At 39.9% G+C, this 25,622-nt stretch overlaps 2 protein-coding genes across 2 annotated transcripts; both read right to left on the bottom strand.

Moving 5' to 3' along the window:
• Positions 1–3,939: 3,939 nt before the first annotated feature.
• LOC133107885 (post-GPI attachment to proteins factor 2-like) lies at positions 3,940–15,931 on the bottom strand. The gene is made up of 5 exons (XM_061217163.1): positions 15,213–15,931; positions 14,875–15,124; positions 13,320–13,426; positions 4,687–4,795; positions 3,940–4,115 (listed from the first exon to the last, which is right to left on the bottom strand). Exons 1-5 carry the CDS (start codon positions 15,375–15,377, stop codon positions 3,985–3,987), a joined length of 762 nt encoding a protein of 253 aa, XP_061073147.1. The 5' UTR covers positions 15,378–15,931; the 3' UTR covers positions 3,940–3,984.
• Positions 15,932–22,292: 6,361 nt separating this feature from the next.
• Positions 22,293–23,105, bottom strand: LOC133107312 (olfactory receptor 6N2-like). Its single transcript, XM_061216305.1, has one exon. It carries the CDS (start codon positions 23,103–23,105, stop codon positions 22,293–22,295), a length of 813 nt encoding a protein of 270 aa, XP_061072289.1.
• Positions 23,106–25,622: the final 2,517 nt, after the last annotated feature.

Below are 25,622 nucleotides of genomic sequence, written 5' to 3'. Positions count from 1 at the left end.
AGTTCCTAACCCTATTTAACACCAGCTGAAAACTTTGGGCTTACATGAAAGAGGAAACGCAGAGAGCTGCTTTAAATAATAAATGCAGAGGCTGATTTTCCTATCAGTGCCATTAGTCAGCTAGCCAGAAAGAGAGAAAGAGAGAAAAGGGAACTGTTCCTCAACTTCCTCCTAAGCGTGCCTGTTATTCAGTAAAGTTCAGTTTTAACTGGGGGTGGAGGTTCCTTCTGCTGCACTGTAGCTATGCTGGGAAGTCTTACCAGAAATGCAATGACAAGAGAAATTCCACCCAATCGGGGCTTTTGGAGGGGAGGGGCTAAACCCACAGCCCCATGGTTTCATGTTCAAACAGCCAGTCCACACAAAACATTCCCAACACACACTGTAGTGGTGGCAGCAGCTTACATAACAATTGCAGGTTGTATATGTAAGAACCTGAGCAAAGCATTTTAAAAATCTGGTAATGGGGGATTCAGTCATTTCCTGGTCCCCTGGGCCTACTTTGTGTAATCTCAAAGATTTCCTGCCCGGAGCCTATTTTAAGGCCCTGTTTACTCCCGGTTAAATCCAAACCTGCTGCAGCTCTTCTGAGACAACAGTGGAAAAACAGAGATTCCCCTCCTTTATTTACCCTTTAAAACTATTTTCAGGGGTATTTTACTATTTTACACTAGGAGAGAAATGTACCACTTAGGAAACGTGAGCTATGATAACCACAAAAAATCCTCTGTTATGAAGGAAATTTCACCTCAGTCCTACAGTGTGTCTCCACATCCTCTGTCTGTGAGCCTGCTCTAGCCAACCCCCCCAACCCCCCACCCGCTTCGCCCCCTCCTCTTTTACCCACACCCTACTGCCTTTTCCTGAAATTCCAGAGCTTGTTTCTGTTGGCCTCCGTAATCCGAGTTTTACCATGTCAGCTACGGGGAGTTATTAATCCCATAGCTTCTCACCACCATACAAAAGTTGGCAATGGAAGTGTTTAAAAAACAATTACAATGTAACAGTCCCTCAAGCGGTTACCTACTATAAGATATCCTAGCCTTGTCTGCTCTGAGTTTTGAGTATGCAGGAATCACACAGGGATCTTAACTCTTTGTAATACACTCACAGCTCCTGATAGCAATACTAATGGGGTTCAACAGCAACTACAATAGCCAGTTATAGACAGTTGGTATTTCAAGGTGGAGGTGGTTTTCATGTGATTTTCATAGACTACGGATGTCCAGCCATCTTTACTCTACTGATGGCATTAACCACGACTGTTCTGTCCACTGGGCCACCAGGCCCTTATTCAAAACCAACTTCACTGAACGGCAACAGAATCGTTACACTTATTAAGACAGCACAAATGGACAAGGCCCTCCAACACAGCGGTTGCCAGGCAGGTCAAAGGACAAGCCCACACATCCCAAAATGACACTCCCCTGATTTGCCTACAAGTGATTTGGCAGTAAAATAATGGTGCAGTGAGTTCCTCCTTTATCTGTAAAGTACAGCATATTGCCGTCACCCTTCAACAGTCAGCAATGCCAACACTGTGCCCACAAACTCATTCGATTGCAAAATAAGGCACTAGCATCTCTGCCTAATGGCCTTATCTACAGTATATGGCTATATTACTTTGAGTCTGTCATTTAAAGTCCTGTTTATATAGTGAAGCACAGCTGACCCACAGTGTTACTGAGCCCCTGGTGGAGAGAGCCGCAAAATCTCTACACGGAGATATCGTTATGAAAACACCCCCTCAAATTCCCTCGTTTACAACTTTCTTGTATATACCTGCCACCAGGGACATAAAGATGAGCAATAATTCCAAATGCCTGACAGCATGATTTGAATACAGCAAAATTGTTGCTCCTTTCGACCGCCACAGCAGTCAAATGCTTTGCTGTGGAGGTCTGAAATTCTGGTATTAATGGGTTTCTTCTGTCGCTCTATTGACAAAGTGCTCCAATCCAGTGCGACTGCTGTCCTCAGGATGTCAGGAGCAGGACTCTGAAACGCGCCGGTGAAAAACGCGCTCACTGCTGGCGCTGCACGCTCAGCCCCCGGAAGGTTCCCCGGAGCGCGTTCTGGCACACGCGTCGGAGCGGGCCGCCAGCAGCGGATCAGGAATGTGTCGCTCTGACCTCAGCCTAGCGGGAGCGAGAGCGGGGCGGGGGGGGGAGGGAGAAAACGCCCAAGGAGCCGCGGACAGCGACGGCAGGGGCGGGCGGGCGGTCTAAAGGGGAGGAACGCGTCGGAACGTGTCAGTGCTGGAAGCACCTCTGAGTGTCTGAACATGTGCAGCCAATCAACACGGGCCGACAGGGACTGACGATCAAGTGTGTTCTGAGGAACTCTTTTTTTTTTTAACTAATTTTTTGACTTATTTGGCACATAAAGAAAACACAAGGATCCCATTTCTCCCAATCAACAGACAAACCTTGAGTTTATTTGCATTACCGGCATTTAGCAGATACTCTCATCCAGAGCAACTTACACAAAATTACATTTTTACTTAGCATCCTACATAATAGCTTCAGAAAGCATTCAGACCCCTTTACTTTTAGCACACTTCGTTATGTTGTAGATTTACATTTAACCTCATTAAGCATTGTGAATCTACCATAAGTAACCCATAATGACACATTTAAAACATGTTTTTAGACATTTCTGTGCAAAAAAAGGTGTGCAATGCTTATAGTCTTACCCAAGAAGACTCAAAGCAGTAATTGCTGCCAAAAGAGCCTCTGGAAGGGACTGAATTAAATCTTGAGTTTTAATAAATTAGCCTAAAATTTTAAAAACATGTTTTCACTCTGGGTCATTGAGTGAAGATTGACAGCCAATTTTATAACATTTCAGCATCTACAACAGAATAAAATGTGCAAAACGTGAACGGATCTGAATAATTTCTGAAGCCACTGTATGTACGAACACAATGTTGGTTACCTTGTTTCAAGATACAATGGCAGTGCAGCACGCAGGTACCTCTGGGTTACAAACCCAGTTTCCTTTTTATAGAATTTTATTCTGAAAACTCTATTAAACAACCTGGTTGATAATAGCCGATATTCCAGTAACTCTTCTACTGGAACAGATAACATCCTTGGCAGTGTAGTACATCATACACACAAAATATACACAGTTTATACTTGAACCACCCAAGTGGAATATTCTCAATAACTCGACTCGAAAACCAGGCTTACAGATAAATTACAGCACAAAAATAACCCAAGAAAAAGGACGTTAATAAAAGCATTACTTAGGCTAAGGGGTTACAGGAAAAGAAATACATCTGAAATTCAAACAATTTTTCATGTGCATACTAAGGGTGACATTTTTGGGATGTAAAAGCCTGGAAGAAAAAAAACTGAAAGAGACTGGCACTTGATCTTGCAGTCCCCTATTCAGAAAGGGGTTTGAGGTCAATCAACGACCAGGAAGGGAAGTGTGTTCATGAACGAGGCGAAGCGCCATTTGTGTATTTATTTAATGGGAGACAAAAAATCCAAATAAAGTGAGAAAACAGAGAGGTAGTGTCATAAGATGATGGGAATGTACAAAGTCAGAGTCAGAAGAAAGAAGGGGAAATATATAAAATCTGGAAATGCTCTGTAAGTGGGCAAACACATAAACAAAAAAGTGAGCTTTGACTTTCACGGCGAGGACTGCAACATCACTGGTGACAGCCTGGAGATGAAATGTACTCCATTGCAACAAGGGGAAATGCCTCAGTGGCCCTCCCCTGGCCTTCCCCTTGCCTTCCCCTTGCCCTCCCCTTGCCCTCCCCTTGCCCTCCCCTTGCCCTCCCCTGGCCCTCCACTCGCCCTCCACTCGCCCTCCACTGGCCCTCCACTGGCCCTCCACTGGCCCTCCACTGGCCCTCCCCTTGCCCTCCACTTGCCCTCCACTGCCCCCCCCCCGCCCTCCACTGGCCCTCCCCTTGCCCCATAATGGTTCCCATGATTCAGAGGGAAAGAGCAGGCACCCCCCGCGTCAGATGAGCTTCAGCTCTTGTGGGGCGGCAAGGGTAACATCCGTGTGGCCAAAATCCCAGAAGGCTGTCAGGTGGAAGGCCATGTTGCAGAACACCATCAGATACTCGCAGAGAGCAAAGAGTGTGTAGACTAAAAAGAGAGGAGAGATAGGGAAGAGACAGTCAACACATACGTTTGTTGCAGTTTTGTAGAGCTTAACCTTGGGGTTAAACAATGTTCTTGCTACAGTACATTACTAACAGAGAGGAGAATCTGTTGGGTAATGTGAAAGTTACAAATGTGAAAATAGAGGGTTGTTTCAAAGCCTACACCCAGACAGCACTCATCTGAAAACCTCGCCCCCAGCAGTAGTTGACAGACACTTGCGGGCCAATAGCAGAGACTAATTTGCGACGCTTTCTGAATTCGGCATCTGACACTACAAAATGATTTTGATATTTTAAAAGAAGGAAGCAGGAAAAAGCCTTTGGAAGCATACGAAGGAACACAGGAGAGTTTAGGACATTTACACTATACTAGATATTGGACATGGACGTATAGGAATGGGAATGTGGGCATGGGCATGTATCATATAGGATGAAGGCTACAGGATGTAATGAAATGGTGAGGCTCAGACACAGAGGGTTAGTGGCAGAGATACAGACACAGTGTGACACGGAGGAATTTGAAGGGGCGACATGGGCGGATCTGCCACACTTACTTCCTGGCTCACAGAACTTGTTGTGCTTCCAGTAAAAGCCACTGGCCGCAGCACACAGAATCACACTGGAGACACAGAGCCGCCTTTTCCACCAGTAAGACTTCAGCAACTGTGGAAGGGTAACCGTGGTGACACAGCTTAATCTTTGCACACCCAACTTCATGCACTTAATGATTATTCCAGACAGCTACCTTACATAAATCCGGCAGGTGGACAAGTGTGCCCTCCACGCAAAGCTCCCGCACTGCAATACAACCTACACTACCTTCAGTGGCTCTGCAGGATCTCAACCGTGCAGAAACATGACCCGATTTCACAAATTACTTTACCTGCCTGCTTCATGAAGAAAGCCCATTTGGGAAATTTGAGTGCCAATACTGCCACAGCGCCAGGTGTTGTGTATCATAGTAATTTGTAATAGAGCACCCAAAAACTTGAAAACCAAGGTATGAACTTGTCCAAATGCAGAGGCATCCTCCCAATAAGACATGGCAGCCACTTCTGCACCAGTAAAAAAAAAAAAAAAAAAAAAAAAAAGTACCGTCCTTGCAATAAAAATACGATAATTCTGTTGTGAGAGAACAGCGCTGGAACTTCCTGAATTTGCCTGAGAGTTTGCTCTTGCATTGCTAAAATGGTACACATCGCTCTGACCGTAAGCGTGCGCTCACTGAACATGTGACCAGCCTGGCCAACAATGTCCACATGCAGCACCCACAGCTTATACAGTCGTATGAAAAAGTTTGGGCACCCCTGAAAACTATCTATCAAATAACTGATGGACACAGTAATATTTCAGTAGTGAAATGAGGTTTATTGGATTAACAGAAAATGTGCAATATGCATCAAAACAAAATTAGACGGGTGCATACATTTGGGCACCCCAACAGAAAAATCACATCAATATTTAGTAGAGCCTCCTTTTGCAAAAATAACAGCCTCTAGACGCTTCCTATAGCCTCTAATGAGTGTCTGGATTCTGGATGACGGTATTTTGGACCATTCCTCCTTACAAAACATCTCCAGTTCAGTTAGGTGTGATGGTTGCTAAGGATGGACAGCCCGCTTCAAATCCTCCCACAGATTTTCAATGATATTCAAGTCTGGGGACTGGGATGGCCATTCCAGAACATTGTACTTGTTCCTCTGCATGAATGCCTGAGTAGATTTTGAGCTGTGTTTTGGGTCGTTGTTTTGTTGAAATATCCAGCCCTGGCGTAACTTCAACTTTGTGACAGATTCTTGAATATTATTCTCAAGAATCCGCTGATATTGAGTGGAATCCATGCGACCCTGAACTTTAACATGATTCCCAGCATTCACAGCATGATGGAACCTCCACCAAATTTTACTGTGGGTAGCAAGTGTTTTTCTTGGAATGCTGTGTTCTTTCACCGCCATGCATAACGCCCCTTGTTATGACCAAATAGCTCAATCTTTATTTCATCGGCCCACAGCACCTTATTCCAAAATGAAGCTGGCTTGTCCAAATGTGCTTTTGCATACCTCAAGCGACTCTGTTCGTGGCATGTGCGCAGAAAAGGCTTCGTCCGCATCACTCTCCCGTACAGCTTTTCCTTATGCAAAGTGCGCTGTATTGTTGAACGATGCACAGTGACATCATCTGCAGCAAGATGACCTTGTAGGTCTTTGGAGGTGGTCTGTGGGTTGGATTTGACCATTCTCACCATCCTTCGCCTTTGCCTCTCCGATATTCTTCTTGGCCTGCCACTTCTGACCTTAACAAGAACTGTGCCTGTGGCCTTCCATTTCCTCACTATGTTCCTCACAGTGGAAACTGACAGCTGAAATCTCTGAGATAGCTTTTTGTAGCCTTCCCCTAAACCATAATAATCTTTGTTTTTAGGTCATTTGAGAGTTGTTTTGAGGCCCCCATGTTGCTACTCATCAGAGGAGAGTCAAAGAGAAGAACAACTTGCAATTGGCCACCTTAAACACCTTTTCTCATGATTGGATGCACCTGTCTATAAAGTTCAAGACTTAATGAGCTCATCAAACCAATTTTGTGTTCCAATTAATCAGTGTTAAGTAGTTACAGGTATTCAAATCAACAAAATGACAAGGGTGCCCAAATTTATGCACCTGTCTAATTTTGTTTTGATGCATATTGCACATTTTCTGTTAATCAAATAAACCTAACTTCACTACTGAAATATTACTGTGTCCATCAGTTATTTGATAGATCAAAATGAAGTTGCGAATGATTTATAAATGAAAATAATGGAAATTGTCAGGGGTGCCCAAACTTTTTCATACGACTGTAAATACTCTTTGAATGCGCAGAGATCAAATACGCCACAAGAACCAACCGCCTCAATGTGTGCACAGACCACACCAACACTGCTCAAATATGGTCCACCCAGCAACATGGTACTGTTGGCCAGCACCAAATGTAGACGGCTTCTGATTCGTTGTCACATACTGTACATCACCAGGAGCCATACACAGAGAGGAGAGGAGATATCCTACTGGGGTGAGTGAGGGACATATATGCAAGGGATGGGATAGAGATATATATATATATATTTATATATATATATATATATATATGCAAGCATGCAGACACGGTCAAGAGGTTCAGCTGTTGTTTAGACCAAATGTGATCCAAGTGATTGAGTGCGGAATGATTGTAGGTGCCAGAGCATTTCAGAAACTGCAGATCTCCTGGGATTTTTACACACAACAGTCTCTATAGTTTGCAGAGAATGGTGGGCAAAATATCGTAATGAGAGGTCAGAGGAGAAGGGCCAGACTGGTCAAAGCTGACAGGAAGGTGACAATAATGCAAATAATGACGAATTACAACTGCTGCATGCAGAAGAGCAACTCTGAACACATAACGCATCTAACCTCAAAGTAAATAGGCTACAGCAGCAGAATACAAAAAAATAGGTCTAATAAATACCTAATAAAGTACTTGTTGAGTGTACATTAAGCCAATGATTCAATTAAACCTTTTCAAATGTCACTTTACTATCAAAGCTTGTGATTCACTACACACAGGCTTGTCAGTTTATAATGCCACATCAGTGATAGCAGATGCTTAGGCAATATATCATTGCAAATACAGTGTGTGGGCCAGCAAGGTGGTAGGTTGTCAATTATTATAAAGGGTGGGGTTTTTTTTCAGATGATTGGAGACCTTCAAAGTCCCTGCAGTATAATTATGACAACATTTTTTATACAGCTGCTCTTGAAATGAAACTAGTGTGGTTGAGGCTTGCCTTCCTCTTTGACCACATCCTTCTACTGTATTTTTTTAAACGGTAACGGCTAGCCGATCTGCACTTCCGCTTGCCTCTGGGATCGTTCAGCATACCCTTTCAACGAGGGACTCCTGGGTAACCATGTCCTAAAACATAATGATTGAAAAGCTGTCTTTGGGTTTTTGAAGGCGACTTGTATTGAAACTGCAGCACCTCAGGAGATTACAGATGAAAGGAGTGAAGGAGGGGCACACAAGTTAGGCAAACCCTCAGCCATGAATGTTCTCCCAAATCAACTTCTGCTAAATGACAGGAAATGAAACGAGAATACTCACAATAAACTATTTGTAGAACGGTTTTCACAATAACACAGTGAAGCATATTCTGCAAATAAACTTATATTATTTTATATAAATTCAGACAGCAAGTAAACACACACACTATATGTCAATAAGTGGTGGCTGGGGAGGTTCAACCCTCTGAAGAAGGTCAGGACAGGAAGTCCATGTTCCTCTTTGACCCAGGCGGTGGACCAGCAATGTAAATACGCAGGGCTGTGGCTTACACCAGCTCCCCTACCCAGCAGGCCCCAACGTCTGGAACATATGCGCGAAGCAACGGCACAAAAACTGCTCAAAACAAAAGGCTGCTCTGGGGAATAGTGGGTTTGAGAACACAATCTGAAAAGGCCAACAGAAACGTGCCACAGCGTGCATCACATCATCCATCGGGCCTACCCTTGTCCCACAAAATACAAAAAAAAACCAAAAGAAAAATTACATTCCACACCACACATTGCAGTGTCTGCACCCTTCCACTCACAACAATTAAGATAAACTTGAATATAAAATAAAATAAAATGATAAAGTGAATCCATCTAAAGCTTTACATAAGACATCAGCCAGCATTAAGGGTCTGGGGCCCGTGTTTTACATGGACTAAAGTGACCTTTCCTGCCAAAACAAACCAATTTCCACCACTAGCAATAAACCCACAGATGCAAATCTCAAATATATGATTTCAAAGCTACATTTGATTTTAATTTTTGTATTTTTTAATTGTACCTGTGGAATGCTCAGCCTGAAAGCTGACCACCGTAAAGTAAACCGTCCATAAAAATGAGAAAAAAGGAGCGGGATGTTTGCAACAACGGCAGTGTGCTTTGCTTAAACAGGAAGATCTACCCAACCACAAGTGTAAAAAGCAAACTCTGCACATTTCCACACTTATTTCTTAAGATGTTGCAACCCGGCACTCTCCCCATTTTGTAGAAATTTGCATGAACCAGGAGGAACTGGCTGCAAGCAAGCAGAAGGATCCCTTTCTCACTTCATCTCCCTCACATCAAGCACTCGATTAAGCCAGAAGCGCATCTCATCCAGTCGGGAATAGAAGTTGAAGGTAGTCTTGCTTTGTACACATATTTTATAAACAGAAGATATCATTATTTTTTCTAAATTAAACACTGCAACAGCAACACTGCCGCCATCATCGGCTATGTTAGACCGCCCCGCCTCTTTTCCAGCTGTATTTTAGAATAGCTAGTCTCACTCGTATTACCTTGCCTTTAATGTGGTGGCACCGGGAACATTTTTTCAATGTCATACTCGTATTAGATTTTAAACATAACACTTGTTTCAGCTACTCTTAAAAAAGAAATGTGTGTGCGTGATAACCTTGAACTGATTCCAGGTTTCATATCAACATGCATGCGAAAAAAAAAAAAACAAGGTCACCCAGCAGTTAAAAAATAAAAACCAATATGCATATTATCCAGTAAAAGACTTATTGGTGAGCCTGGAGTGAGTATCAGTACCTGACTTTACAAAAGGATTTAAAGCGTATGCTCTGAGTAAATATATGCAAGCATCATGGTGAGCAGCAGGCACATTCAAATGGAAATCTAACAGAGGCATGATGTGGCAAACAGATAAAAGTTTCCCTCCACACACTTCCTGGGATTTACTGCAATGCCAGTGTGGGGACAGGCACTGAGACTGAGTGACTGACTGACTGATGCACACACACAAATGTTTCCACACTGTTGCTGTCCCAGTGAAACAATGTAGGATAGCAGGGAAGGTCGGGCAAAATCAGCTAAGGCGGACAGCTACAGGCTGACAGCCATCTCTTCCCTATAATACAAATTACCATTTCCCCAAAGGAAAACCACACAGATGGTATCCCCACACCAAGGCCTGTTACACTTAGCAATATTATTAATTTAATGCTACACATTATTGTGAAAGGTTCAACAGCAATACAGAAAAGCAAGCATTCATTTCATATCATTTTGTTGTTGAGGAATGGGGAAAGAAAGGCCTTTTACACTCATTTAATTCTGAAACTAAAAAGAAATGTACAATGCATGCACAGATAAGGCACTGCCTAAAGCCCCATCCATATTGTTTAGTTTTTTGTTTTGGTTTTTAAGAAAGATGAATGATTACAAGGCAAATCATATTCCACTAATGGCTAGGTTACATCTACAGTGGGGTGAAAACATCTGGGCACCCCTGGTTTAAATGTCTGTTATAATGAATCGAAAGCAAACTTGAACTCTACATGGTACAGTTAAACATGAGACCTTTCTGCAAAAAGCAAGATTGCTTTTTATTTTCATTTTTTACGGTTTATAAATTATAAAAAAGGAAAAGGGCCCTGTGTAAAAGTTCAGGAACCCTTTAGGATTATTTATTGTTGCATTTTAAAAAGATGATTACCACGGCCCAGACCAAGGTGATTTAATTGTGAGGGCTTCAATGAGTCAGGTGAGTATAATTCCAGGGTTGAATTTCTTAATCTGAAGTAATCCCATGCCTTTTTAAGTATCCAACTTCAGCGGCTGTTCTGACTGGTGTTAACAACCATGGGTTCTAAACAGCTGTCCAAGAATTTCAGAATGAAGATGGTTCATTTTCACCAAGGAGAAAGCTACAAAAACTTTATCAGAAAATGGATGATAAATGGAACAGTTGAAGTCAAGGCGAGGTCTGGAATTTCCAAAATTGAAATAGAATGGCCTGTGACCTGGTGAGAAATGCTCAGAACAACCCACACATCACTGCAGAATAACTGTTCACAGGACAAGAATACAACACAACAATACAACACAACATTACAACAAATTCTAAACAACAAAAATGTACATGGCAAAGTTGCCAGAAAGAATGACTTTAACAAAAAAATTAAGCAGCATAAGGATGCAAAAGAAGACATTGAGAAGCCTGAAGCCTTTTGGAACAATGTGCTTTGGACTGATGAAACCAAAATGGAACTTTTTGGCCACCACCAAAGAAGGTACGTTTGCAGAAAAAAGTGTGAAGCCTTTGTAGAGAAGAACACCGTGCAAACTGTGAAGCATTGTGATCCATGATACTTGTGATCCATGATAGAATGGATTCCACCAAAGTCATTCTAGAGGCTAATGTTCAAATGTCAGTCCTGACATTTAAGTTGAAGAGAGGTTGGGTATTCCAGCAAGACAATGATCCAAAGCATAAAGGTACTGGTACTGGTCCTAAAGGGTACCAGTACCAGTACCAGGAAAGAGGTACTGGTTTTGGAATGGCCACAACAGTCCCAGACTTGAATATTATTGAAAATCTGTGTGAGATCTCAAACATGCCATACATGCAAGGAGGCCAAAGAATATATCTGAGCTAGAGGTGTTCTGCCAGGAAGAATGGGGAAAGACTCTTAGCTGGCTACAGGAAGCATTTACTAGCTGTTATAGTTGCCCGAGGAAGAGTTACAAAATACTAACTGACAGGGCTCCCAAACTTTTGCACAAGGCCTTTTTCCTTTTTTTATTATTTAGAAATAGTAAAAAAGATAAAATAAAAGGTAATCTTGCTTGAAAATGTGAAGAAATGTGTAATGTTTAATGTTGTGCTACTTAGAGGTCAGGTTCATTTCTGTTCACTTAGATATTCATTGTAAAAAGGCTCTTGACCAGGGGTGCCCAATTTCTTGCACACTGTATAAAGTAACACTGCCACATGGTGGCAAGACTGGAGCAACTGATCAAATGCAAAAAAACTAAAGAATATACTCTGAATATACAGGGCAAGCAATATGTCAGAAATAAGTACACATATCAATATCTGATATCATATACACTCAGTGAGCACTTTATTTGGTTAATGCAAATATTTAATCAGCCAATGATGTGGCAGCAACTAAATGCATAAAGCATGCAGACAGGTAAAGAGGTTCAGCGGTTTTTCAGACCAAATGTCAGAATGGCAAAGAAGTATGATCTAAGTGACTTGTTTGACCGTGGAATGATTATTGGTGCCAGACAGGGTGGTTTGAATATCTCAGAAACTGCAGATCTTTAATTTTCACAAACAATAGTCTCAAGAGTTTACAGAGAATGGTGCAAAAATGTGGTCTTAATGAGAAAGGTCAGAGTAGAAGGGCCAGACCGGTCAAAACTGACAGGAAGGTGACAGTAATGCAAATAACTACGCATTACAAAAGTGCAATCAAACCTCTAATTGGATAGACTACAGCAGCAGAAGACTAATAAGTCAAAAAAGTTGAATAAATACCTAATAACATGCTCACTGAGACTAAAATTATCTAACTAACTTTCTATCTATTGAAATGTAGATCAATGTGGTACAATTAACCATATATCATGATAATATATTTTTAGCACATCGGCTACACCCAGTCCATAGTCACATGGTTAAATGTGAGCCCAAGCCTTATTTTTCAAAGCCTACAAAGACACAAGGACAGTCTGGATCGTCATCCGGAAACTTTACCATATTCAACACATGCAGATATAGACTACAGAGTGAAATCCGGATAGGTATTTGAATACAAATGATTCATTTATTAATTAATGAGCCGGTCATGTTTTGTACCCATCACATTGACAAATAACTTTATCACATCACAGAATCAGAGGCAGAGTGATGTTTTAGCAGCAACTTACCTCAAAGCCTTTAACCCATATGGCACTCTCAACCTTATAAAGTACATTTTCAAACAATCAAAATGACTGCAATACTATTGGTTTCCACCCCTATTAAAACCCTCCTAAATTTTGAACTTCCTCAATTTTTTCACCCAAAGCCAAAACTCATACTGGGCTTGGGACTGAAAGGGTTAAGAAAGTTCATTGCAAATTCTATCGAGTGCACTAATCATAATAAATGCACTGATGCTTACAGTCCAATTCTAAAGATGCAAATAAGATAATATGCCAGCACAGCTCCTGTGTCACTGATCTGTTACAAAAAGCAACTAGAGCATAGTTTAGGTTTTGTAAAAATTATGAAAAAGAAAGACTTGCTTAGGCAGACTGGAATGGATAAACAATGCAGGCAGAGACAGATGTAATCATTAAATGTAGCAGCTCAGGAAAGCAGTTGAAAGCAGGGATTACCATACCTCATGACTCATTGAATACATCTTGATGGCTCTCCACAGCAAACAGGTAATCAGCATGTGAATCAGTGCACTGCCAGTGAACACCACGAAACCCTTCTTATGGATGCCTGCCCAGATAAAGACCACTAGGAATCATCCACACGGTACATCAACATGCAGTTTATAAATATGAAAGCAACTATAAACATTAAGGTACAATTAATGTATGGGGTCATTCCACGTCAACTCAACACTTGCACTTTTGGGACTTCAATGAGATTTAGCATTCTGATTTGGTCTTATAAGAAACCCCTGGAAGAGAAATTACTCCACAAATCTGCAAGAAACAGCTGGTTAAGACCTATACAGTGATACAGGAACCTGTTCTCTGCGGCCTACAGTAATGGAGATATTGCAAGCCAGAAGTTAGTGCCTGCCACCATCTCAATACACTCTTCAGGTGCCCCTTTTTGTGGCGCCTTAAGGGATCTACAAAAGAAATCCAGCTAATAGCTGAGTGTAATTCATCATTAAACTCCTCCACTGTTAGTCCTTTGAATCTATCCGATAAATTATTTGTGCTATAATCAGGAAGGCCCTTGAAGCCTCTTAATCTTCTTTCGGTATTGACATCCCTTCCGTTTTCCTTATCTCTCCTACATTTTTCCATCTCCTCATACTCTTTGATCTCCCAATTATCTTCATTGTTTTCCTCATCCTGTTGCTTTAACCAGGCATTGTGCTCCTCCCCTGTAGGAGCAAGCCCACACGTGTCAACTAAGTATGTTATCACATCTACCGTTTCTTTGAACGCCAAACTCCCCGTCACCAATTACCCGTTCAGCATGTTGAGCATCTTCCATGGTCATGCTAGAACACATTCTACGCATGGCCTCAGTCAGACCTTTAGCCTTGCTCTCTAAAACCCTAAATCTAAGTCCTCTGACTTCAGACTCCTCAGTGTCCATAAACGATTGTACATTTATCTTGAACCACATATTTTTCCTCTTACGGGCATTCTTGCTACCACCTCGATGGCGTGTGCGAGGGGTTAACAATGCATTCCTTCCTAACCCATCCCCCGTCAATCTCTCATCAGGGGGGCCTAGGGCCGGGGCCTCGACAATATTGCAATGCAAAGTCATTGAGGGCACGCAGTTTAGTGCATATTTTGTTAGCCCATATCTCCCAAATTAACTACCAGAGACCAGTGTAATTTTGGTTCCAGTGGCTTTTGATGGAGCCAAATCTCACTCAAATCCATGATGGTGAGTTGACATGAAATGACTTGATAACATTCCAGAAGATAAAAGATTCAAAGCATTAAATTCACCAAACAAAGCATCATATATGCAGATTAGAGCCTTGGCAAAGCTATCCGATTTTGGTAGTTTGACAGTTTTAGCAAGCAATATCATCATAATGATTAAGACAAAATAACACGATGGTAACAATAAGACTTTTTGTGTTGTTTTTTCTCTTTTGCTGGTGTTTGTGTTCCTCTCTGTTGACTGAAGAGACGCTTCTTTTTAGTGAGTTTGGAGACTGAATAGGCAAGTCAAGAGGGGTTACTCACTGTGGGTCTCATTTGAGGATACGTAGGTGAGAAGCAGCAGGCCAATATTTTCACTGAAGGCGCAGGTTAGATTGAGGTAGCTAAGCAGCTCCACCAAACAGTTGTTAGTTAAGCGTCCGTGGTAGAATGTGAAATATGCCACTGCCATTAGGAACCGAGGCGCAGAGTGCAATCCGATGCAGAAGCGCCAGATATAGCGCTCAGGGGTCAAACCTATGGAAGCGCTGATGGAGGGGAGGTAGTTAGGAACCTACAAGAGTGAGGGCCAGAACAAGGATTGTTATAGAAACGTAAAACACCTTCCATTGCAATTTCTTTGAGTGGATGAGGATGCTCACCTGGCAGTGGGTTTTCGTGGCATCCTCAAAGTGAAAAAAAACCGAGATAAAAATGCAAGAGATCAAGCCCAAAAATGGCAAGCAAAGGGTACCAGTAACGAAGGTGGTGAACCTGACACTGACGAAAGGTCTGTCACTGTCCTGACTAGAACTACTCTGTATCATCTTGTCCACCAAATAACGGGATGATATTCAGAAAATCACCGGACCAGTTGGTTAAATTACAACATTAAACGAGGCAAACGCAGGTTCAGCATAAAGTTTGAGGTGTGGGCTGACGCATCTTTAATTAAATACATTTAAAGTTACGATAAGGGAATCGTGCTGTCAAACTGACATTAATATTTACTTAGCAACCGATGTATGTTCTGACTCCTAGTCATGCGTTTTTATTGATCTGAATGATCAAAGAATGCTCACACGGTTAACAATTAAACCTAAGTTACTAGTTTAAACGTCGGTGGAAACACCTCCAAAGGAGGTAAACAAGGTAGCGAGGCATCTAACGTTAGCTGCCACATAGACGCTATTCTTTAAATCCCCACTAGTTAACGAAGCAAATTAGCAATCGAGATGACACCTTGAAATTGAGCACAATATATCCGGGTTTTTTTTTTTAAAGCTAATTTACGATGGTTACAGGACCACATCCAATTCTAACTGACAGATAAAATATGTGAATTCTGTTCAGTAGTTAGCTGCTGCCATGTGTACCAGGAAGAGACGGAAAACCGAAAGTATCCGTCATGTACTTCTTCTTCTTTTGTGTTTTTATTGCGAAGTATAAAGAAGTATAATACATTACCGCCACCTACTGGATGTATTATTTTTTGTATCTTTTTAGTTTACGTCTTTAATAATAGTAAATAAAAAAATGCAGTGGTGCACTGGTTTCCAACAAACAGCTGCCACGTGCCCATTCTCCTGATATGAAAAACATCTTAAAGGCACCCTTTCAAATGCCCTTTCAGGAAACTTACTGTCAGATTTTTACAGAACCGATCTGCGTTCTTGCTCCATTCCCTCCCGATGGCTATTCAGCCGCCTTGCCCCACAATCTCCCTCCATCACCATGGAATAGTCTGCCTGCACATAAAGAGACACTGCACTAATCATCCCTTTTCACGGCGGCCTTTTCTCTCATAAGAAAACGTGTTACCGTTGTTAGGCCGAATTATTGAATTTCTGGTGCTTTGTCCCTCTGCTTCTTTATCAGGCATTCCACTATAACGATATCCCCTGGAGTGCCCAAAAAATATGATTTAGGATGATAAATATAAACGGAGATGTTGTTGTAAAATAATCCCTCAAATATGTAGACGAATTGTTAAACAATACTTCATGTTATTAAATATATTCTCATAAATAATATGGTGAACAGTCGGACAAATTGCGCTGCACTGATGCCGTTTACAATGCGTCAGTCGGGCAGATACGAGCATAGTTTCATATATTGTTATCATATTCATATATTATGTTTTATAATGTGTTTATTGTTATACATTTTTGTTCGTTTTATCTCTTAATTTTGTAACTGTGTTTTCAATGGTGCAATTAACGTGACATAGACAAATAACGTGTATTATTATGATTATTATTATTATTATTATTATTATTATTATTATTATTATTATTATTATCATCGTCATCATCACATTCGTTGTGCAGAACTGTTCGTCATTTACAATCAATCAGGATAATTCCCACACCTGTAGCTTTTCAGAGGCAATCAAATGACTGAAATCCCTTTTCTTGGCCTTCTTTTCAGCGTTTGCCATTGTCGTCTTCGTGAAATGCATATTCATTAGGGGTGTTTCACTGCCTATTTATAGGCAACTGTGGGCGGGACATGAAGCTGGCAAAGTTGCGCCACATTTAGAGTTGATTGTGATGTATAAAGGAAAACTGGCGTGGGACGTGCATATGCACTGTTTTATAAATCAGAATATTTTTTTGCGTACGCACGTCCTAGGTTTCATGCTTAGGCAACCTTTTGACGTGAATCCTAAGCACAGTTTTATAAATGAGGCCCCAGATTTGTTACATTTCCATTAGATTTACGTACATTTTACATTTTAGTCATTTGGCAGATGCTTTTAACCCAAAGCGATTTACAAGTGCACTTAATGCATGAAATCCATAACTAGTAAAATACACATGAAGGGCTCTTCTAAGCCAAAGGACAACAGGGGCCTCATTTATAAACGTTGCGTAGGCACAAAAGAATGCGTACGCCACTTTCTAAGCAAACTTTGGCATTTATAAAAAACGAACTTGACCGGAAAATGTGCGGTCCTCCACGGAAACTCTGACCCATGCGTTCGCACATTAACTGGGGAAATGAGAAACTGTGCCTTTAATGCTCGTGACGTTATGCCAGGAAAACGGGAAGTGAAACAGGATTTAAAAAGGTATAAAGATTTGCCGGGAGTTGTGGCTGGGTATGGCTGCTGTAAGGACGTGCTTCGTCCCTGTTATACTTATTAAAGTGTTGTGTTGTTGAATCTCGCTATACGGGTTCTCTCCCTTCCTAAGTGCAACACAACATTTGGCGACGAGAGAAGTCGAAAATGATATACAACAGATACCACTGTGTAAAATAAATCGAAATTGATTGTTGTTGATTGTACTCTTAAAGGGTTCTGATTTTCTGCATGTTTACACTAGGACTCGGAACTATACTGTCCTCTCAGGTCCTATTTGCACTTGTTCTTGTGTTTAATTTGCACTTTGTTGTACGTCGCTCTGGATAAGAGCGTCTGCTAAATGCCAGGCAATGTAATGTAATGTAATGTAATGTAATGAAATATTACCTCTCACGTATCATATACGAAGAGTTAATTTGCAAAAACGGATAAAAGCCTCTCTTACAACGAATAAACAAACAGCTGTTTGATTGATGCTCCCTGGAGTGCCCAAAAATATGATTTAGGATGATAAATATAAACGGAGATGTTGTTGTAAAATAATCCCTCAAATATGTAGACGAATTGTTAAACAATACTTCATGTTATTAAATGTATTCTCATAAATAATATGGTGAACAGTCGGACAAATTGCACTGCACTGATGCCGTTTACAATGCGTCAGTCGGGCAGATACGAGCATAGTTTCATATATTGTTATCATATTCATATATTACGTTTTATAATGTGTTTATTGTTATAAATTTTTGTTCGTTTTATCTTTTAATTTTGTAACTGTGTTTTCAATGGTGCTAGACAAATGACGTGTATTATTATTATTATTATTATTATTATTATTATTATTATTATTATTATTATTATTATCATCGTCATCATCACATTCGTTGTGCAGAACTGTTCGTCATTTACAGGATAATTACCACACCTGTAGCTTTTCAGAGGTAATCAAATGGCTGAAATCCCTTTTCTTGGCCTTCTTTTCAGCGTTTGCCATTGTCGTCTTCGTGAAATGCATATTCATTAGGGGCGTTTCACTGCCTATTTATAGGCAACTGTGGGCGGGACATGAAGCCGGCAAAGCTGCGCCACATTTAGAGTTCATTGTGATTTATAAAGGAAAATTGGCGTGGGACGTGCGTATGCACTGTTTTATAAATCAGACTATTGTTTTGCGTACGCAGGTCCTAGGTTTCATGCTTACGCAACCTTTTGACGTGAATCCTAAGCACAGTTTTATAAATGAGGCCCCAGGTCTTTTCTTTTTTTTTTGGTTAGACAAGAGGGATATCGGAAGGGGGGCGGGGGAAATCCGGAGGGAGGACTAAGGTATAGTTTGAAATTAGCATCCATTTGACATTAGCATCCACCTTCATTCCCATTACATACTGTATATGCATTCCTAATTTTCACTTCCTTTTCATTTTTCTTTTTAATTGCCTCCACCACCTTATACTCCATATTTTAAAACTGCATTCATCCCCATAAAAGTCTTTGCCACAGTCAGAAGATTCATCTCTTCATACTGCACCATTGCAGGAGATAATATATTATCACTTGTTTTTCATCTGTCTATCTTCAGCCTCTTGTAGTTTATACCTTAATCTAGGATGTTTTAATTTGTATTTGTTTTGGTACTGTAGTTCCTGAAGTTGTAGTCTTGGTATGGTAGTTATAGACTTCGCCTATCAACCTTGTGTACTGGACTTATGTTCATGGCCTTACAATCAATCATACTGATACATGCCTTTTGAACAAGTCATTAAAACTGTCTCATCGCTTTTGAACAAGTCATTAAAACTTTCTCATCCCCTTTGAACAAGTCATTAAAACTGTCTCTGTGACTTGTGTATCAGTATTTTAGTTGGCTAGGTAAGCAGTGTTTGGATAGTTAACTTTGGTGACTTTTGCTCTGTTTGTTTGTTTGTTCAAAAAAAAAAAAAAAAAAAAAAAAAAAAAATGGCCCTTGTCCTTATCTTTGTTGTACAGGTAGCAGTTGAAATTGTACTTACCTCTAGGGTCTTTCAGCGAACTTATCCCTGGTTATGGGTATGCACTTTGTTGTACGTCGCTCTGGATAAGAGCGTCTGCCAAATGCCAATAATGTAATGTAATGTAATGTCTCATCCCTTTTGAACAAGTCATGAAAACTGTCTCATCCCTTTTGAACAAGTCATTAAAACTGTCTCATCCCTTTTGAACAAGTCATTAAAACTGTCTCATCCCTTTTGAACAAGTCATTAAAACTGTCTCATCCCTTTTGAACAAGTCATTAAAACTGTCTCATCCCTTTTGAACAAGTAATTAAAACTGTCTCATCCCTTTTGAACAAGTAATTAAAACTGTCTCATCCCTTTTGAACAAGTCATTAAAACTGTCTCATCGCTTTTGAACAAGTCATGAAAACTGTCTCATCCCTTTTGAACAAGTCATTAAAACTGTCTCATCCCTTTTGAACAAGTCATTAAAACTGTCTCATCCCTTTTGAACAAGTCATTAAAACTGTCTCATCCCTTTTGAACAAGTCATTAAAACTGTCTCATCCCTTTTGAACAACTGCGGTCCCCCAGCTCAGCTGATATATGGCTCTGCATTATGTTTTCAATTGACTGACCTAAAATGGGGGGAGTAGGTATGTTAACACACAAGTATTTTTAGTGTTAACATACAGTACATGACATGCACAAGAAACATAAGGTAACATGAACACATGATTAGTTAGTTGTTAGTATTACCCAATCCTGATCTAGCATTAGTAGATTTAGTAAATAGACAAGGGAAATTGAAACAATTAGGGTGTGAGTGACAGAAAGGGAGAGAGAGAAAGCAGGAATGCAAGGTTTGCAGAAAGACACAAAAAAGTGTATGCTAAATCAATGAACAGTATAACATAACATGGAACATAAATTGTGACATAACAAGTTTGCAAAACAATGACAATAAACGATATAACATGACATGGCAAGACTAACAATTAAATCATAACAATAACTAAACATGAAACATAACATGACATGAAACCTAAAAACATGGTGATACTAGACTAACATAATACGTGACATGACAATAACATAACCAAGACAATAACTAAACATAAAACATGACAGGACAAACATGAAAAGTGACACATATTTCTGTGTGTCAATTGTGTCATGTTAGGTTTCAGTGAAAAAGCAATGCCTCACATTAAAATCAAGCGGCATTAAAATGTGTATTGTTATAATTAATTATTTAAGTTATAGTAGTCTGAAACTGAATGATGCATTTGACCATTTTAGTAATTTTTCATTCCAATGTATTTCTACACAGAAATGGCTGCTGAAATGCAGTCACCCAATATTGGTTGATTTTCTGAAGTAACAAATCTGGGATAAATGACTTTCCTCCTCTGAATTATCTCTGGGTTTGTATTGTTGTACCAACAATTGGTCCTGGGAGAACTAGTCCTGCTCCTCCACAGAGGATAGTAATTGGTTCAGTATCCCGTCTGAGGAGTCTCTTGATAGAGAAACCCACATTATGGGCTGTTTATTGATTATATTTGGGCTTTCACAGTTACTGGGCTACAAACAGTAGGTTTCTTCAATAATTTGAAGAAACCACTTTTTAGTAGAATTTTGGATGACTACATAAATAAAACATTAATATTATTGGTGTTCTTTTAATAAAGCAAAGCAAAGGTGCAGGAGACTATGGTCAAATTAAAACAGTTCACAAAGGAAATACATTGAATAAGTGCCTAAAGTAACAAATGGGTAATGTTTTTAATTGAGAGTAAGCAAATCTCTTTCTCTGACACATCTGGAAAAAATCACATCAAGCATCTACAATTAATTAATTGTCTTTTTGAAAGTCCATTTCCAAACACAATTTTCAGTGTTTTTAATGAAATGCATTGTTAAGCCATATAATATGTGATGTGGTACTAGTTGGTGGGTGATGCAGTGTGACAGAAAATTGCATGCTATTCAAGTTTTATTGGAAATTAAACTTGAATTGCAAAAAAGGCATTATACACCAAAAATACATTTTCTTCACTGCAAAATAAATAAATAAATGAATCATCACATAACCACCATGAGACTACCTGGCTCAATAACTAAAATACAGTCCCGTATATGATTTTAAATGTTGGTTGGCTTGGTGTATTTCTCACTGATGGAATGCCATTACCAACATTTCAGTTTTAACTAGGCAGTCCAGCTACAAGCTCACCATAAGCAGTACCTTTGTAGTGAACAACAGTCAAGATGTAATTTAGTTATCAAACATTGGCTACCTATCAATTTTTGTGTTTTTTAGAACAGAAAAAACAACAACACTAACAACAACAATCAAGAACAACCTCCACAACTAATATAAGTAATTGATGCTCAAAATAATAAAAACACTGTGGCCTTTCACAGCATGAATCTGGACACATACAGAGTGCTGCTACTTGTTTCATAAAAGGCGCTATTTCTAATTATTATGATTATGATGATGATTATTATTATTATTATTATTATTTATTTATTATTATTATTATTATTATTATTATTATTATTATTATTATTAATTTATTATTATTATTATTATTATTATTATTATTATTGTTGTTGTTGTTGTTGTTGTTATATTATTACTCTAAGAATGGAGAAAACATTTACTGGGGAATTTACAGGGGATGTAAACGAGGAAAAAGGAAGTGTTTCTGAATAGCAGTCTTTAACTCTTTATTTCTGAAGCTGTAAATGATGGGGTTTGCAAAAGGAGTCAGGATACAGTTGATAATGGAGATCAAGATGAGAACACTTGGACGGACATTATTTACTGTGGAACTAATATAAACAATCAGATGTGCACCATAGAACAGGATTACAACAGTGAGATGTGAGGAGCAGGTAGAGAAGGCCTTTTTACGGCCATCCACAGATTTAATTTTACAAACTGTTAAAATTATTTTACTGTATGTCCAAATAATGACATATCCAGGAATCATAATGGTAAATAAAGCCAACCCGAGAGCTTGGAACAACAGGGATGTTGTGTCTGAACAGGAGAGTGCAATGACAGGAGGGAAATCACAAAACCAAAACATCATTTTGTCCCCACAGAAAGGTAACATTGATGATTTAATTACAACTGGAAAGGTTATTAGAATTCCAATAATCCAAGACGAGATTGAAAGTAGAGCACATATCTTGAGAGTGATAATGTCATTGTAGCGTAGAGGATTACAAATGGCCACATAGCGGTCAAAAGCCATGACACCAAGCAGAAAACTCTGAGTTGCCTGAAATGCCAAATAGATGTTCTGCTGCAGGAAGCACCCTGAGTAAGAAATGGCAATGTCATTGAATAAGCCCACAGATATAATCTTGGGAAGAACGGTGGTTGTAATGATGATATCTGTTAAAGAGAGATTGCCGATTAAAATGTACATGGGTGTGTGTAGTTTTCTCAATAGCAGCACTGCAAAGAAAATCATAGAATTAGCAATAAGGATTACAATGTAAACCAGCAGGAGAAAAGCAGAGAGCTCTGTGAAGAAGTCTTTGAGCCACAGCTTTCCCCCCAAAATTAAGAATTGATGGATTTGGCTTTGATTATAACCCAGCTGTTGATTGGTATCTGGAAGTAAAGATATCCAAGTGTTAAAAGGATGCTGTAAATGACACAAAGAATTTCAAAACTATTGGTATAAATTCAGCATCCATTGTAAAGCATATTGGGATAAATGTTTTAAAAATGTGCTAGACAAATACATTTTTAAATGTATAAGTATAAATAGCTATAATATGCAAACAAATAACATTTTTAAAGCAGGATTTTTGGCAAATAGTACCTACTTTCAAAAATTGTTCTGTTCAGTCCTTGCGTTTTCATATTGCCTGTATATCTGGACAGAAGCTTTCTCATCCAGGGTGCTGAGACACTGCTCCGTTTAGTAGAGTTCCTCATTGAAGTCGGTCCTCACAAGAATAGTCTGTGCCTGTGTCTGGGAAAGCCTCTTTTAATGAATTTACTTCAGAGGGAGTCATGGGAACTAATTATATAGGGCAACGCCATGTAGCAGCAATTAAATTACGTGCAACAAATACTCCACACATACATGTTTACCAAGCAATATGAACCCCCTCCCACTTATTAGCAGCCATTATTTCATGAACAGAGTCAATGCTCTGTACAATTTTATTAGAAAGGTGTTCTGCTGTCTGAATAATTAGTTGAAAATCATTAATGTTTTGATTGATTAAATAATGCCTACATCTTTCATGTGTTATATGTTCAGAATTTTACTTAATTTAGTTAATCTTAGTCGAAAGGAACTATATTGTGTCATTCCATCCATTTTCCATTCCATTCCATCCCTTTTCAGGTTTCCATCCCCCTCCAGTTTCACTAGAGTATATAAATTAAGTAACAAGAATGCAAAATACTTTTGTCAACCATCAGCATGGGAAATGCCAAAGAACTGTCAATTCAGAAGACATAGATGCTAATTGACCATTACAAGTCAGGTAATGGGTACAAAAAATACATAAATGGTTAAAAATACCACTTAGCACTGTAAGGGCAATAACAAAAAGGTAAAATATATATGGAATGCGAACTTGCCAGGAAGAGGACACAAGTGTCACAGTGTTGTACTTTGTGTTGCTAGCCACTAGGTGTCACTACATTGATTTTGTCTCACTGCCTAATTGTCTTGTTGTACGCACCTGTTGTTAAGTCTTGTGATTAGTGTTGCCCATTGTCTCCTGTATATAGCCCGGTCCTTTTCACTTGGTCTTTGTTGAGTCTTCAATTTAACCCTCCGTGAGTAACCCTGTCTGATTCCCTGTCTACGTGTACCTTGATTGGATATTCTGTTTTTGACCCTGGATTGTTTGTACACTACGAGACTTGGATTGCCCTTTGTGTTTTGGCTACCTTTTGGAGTATTTTTAGTTTACCCTTTTTGGAAGTTCATCGTTGTTTTTTGGCTTTAATGGAATTTTGGAAAATCCTCTGTTTTTGATTTTTGGTTCGTAAATCTTCTGTGCTTTTGGAACTTTGTATTTTGTTCAAATAAATCATTGGACTACACCTGCAGTAATCCGCAATTGAGTCATCCTCAGTACTTGGTGGTTTAGGGGATTGCCATCTGACTAGCACACCAGAGACCGGGGTTCTAGACCGACCTTGACAGCAAGTGCATATTATCCTCATGGACCGTAAGGAAGATGGTGAGGGGAGTTTCAAAGAAAAACAAAAAATAATACAAGCTCTTTAGAAGGGTGGAAGGGTGAAAAAACGAGCATCTTGACTTTGCCTAACCTTGAAAGTCTTGGCCATACTTACCATTGACATATTTGGTGGCAAAATGGAATGCACTCAAGGAGAAGCACCTCATACCTACTGTCATTGATGTTTTGCTGCCAGTGGTCCAGGGGGACTATTTAAGATCAATGCCACAATAAATGAGCACTGTAGCAGGAAATCTTGGCAGATAATCTGGCTGCCTCTGCTAGGAAGCTGAGACTTGGTCATAGGCACCCCCGTATCAAGCTATGAGATCGCCGAGATGTAGACCTCGGTCATTTTTTCCTGCTCAGGCTGGAATTTTGCATTATACGTGTGTGTGAATTAACATGATTTTATTTTGTGAACGAAAGTGTCATGATCCGTGTTTTCTGTTCTTGGTTATCCGTCTTAGTCCTTAGCTTAACTTAAGACACCTTCCCCCCCCACCCAGAATAGAGGAGTCCGTCACCTGTCTCAAACAGTAAGCTCTTCCAGATGCAGGTGAAGTAGCTGGGGCATGTGGTCAGTCAAGACGAGGTAGCAACAGACCCAGAGAACACCTCAGCAGTGCAACAGTGGAAGCCCCCATCAACCCCAAACAACCTTTACTGTAGCATTTCCATGTCTATGGATTCCGCTGTGGTGTTGGGAAAGGCTCATGAAGACCTCTCTTAAACTAAAGAAACACTTTTGCTAAGTGTTTTGTAGGCGGTTCTTA

This window comes from Conger conger, chromosome 13 (genome assembly GCF_963514075.1).
Source record: "Conger conger chromosome 13, fConCon1.1, whole genome shotgun sequence".
Taxonomy (NCBI): domain Eukaryota; kingdom Metazoa; phylum Chordata; class Actinopteri; order Anguilliformes; family Congridae; genus Conger; species Conger conger.
This window is presented reverse-complemented; position numbering and strand designations above follow the sequence as displayed.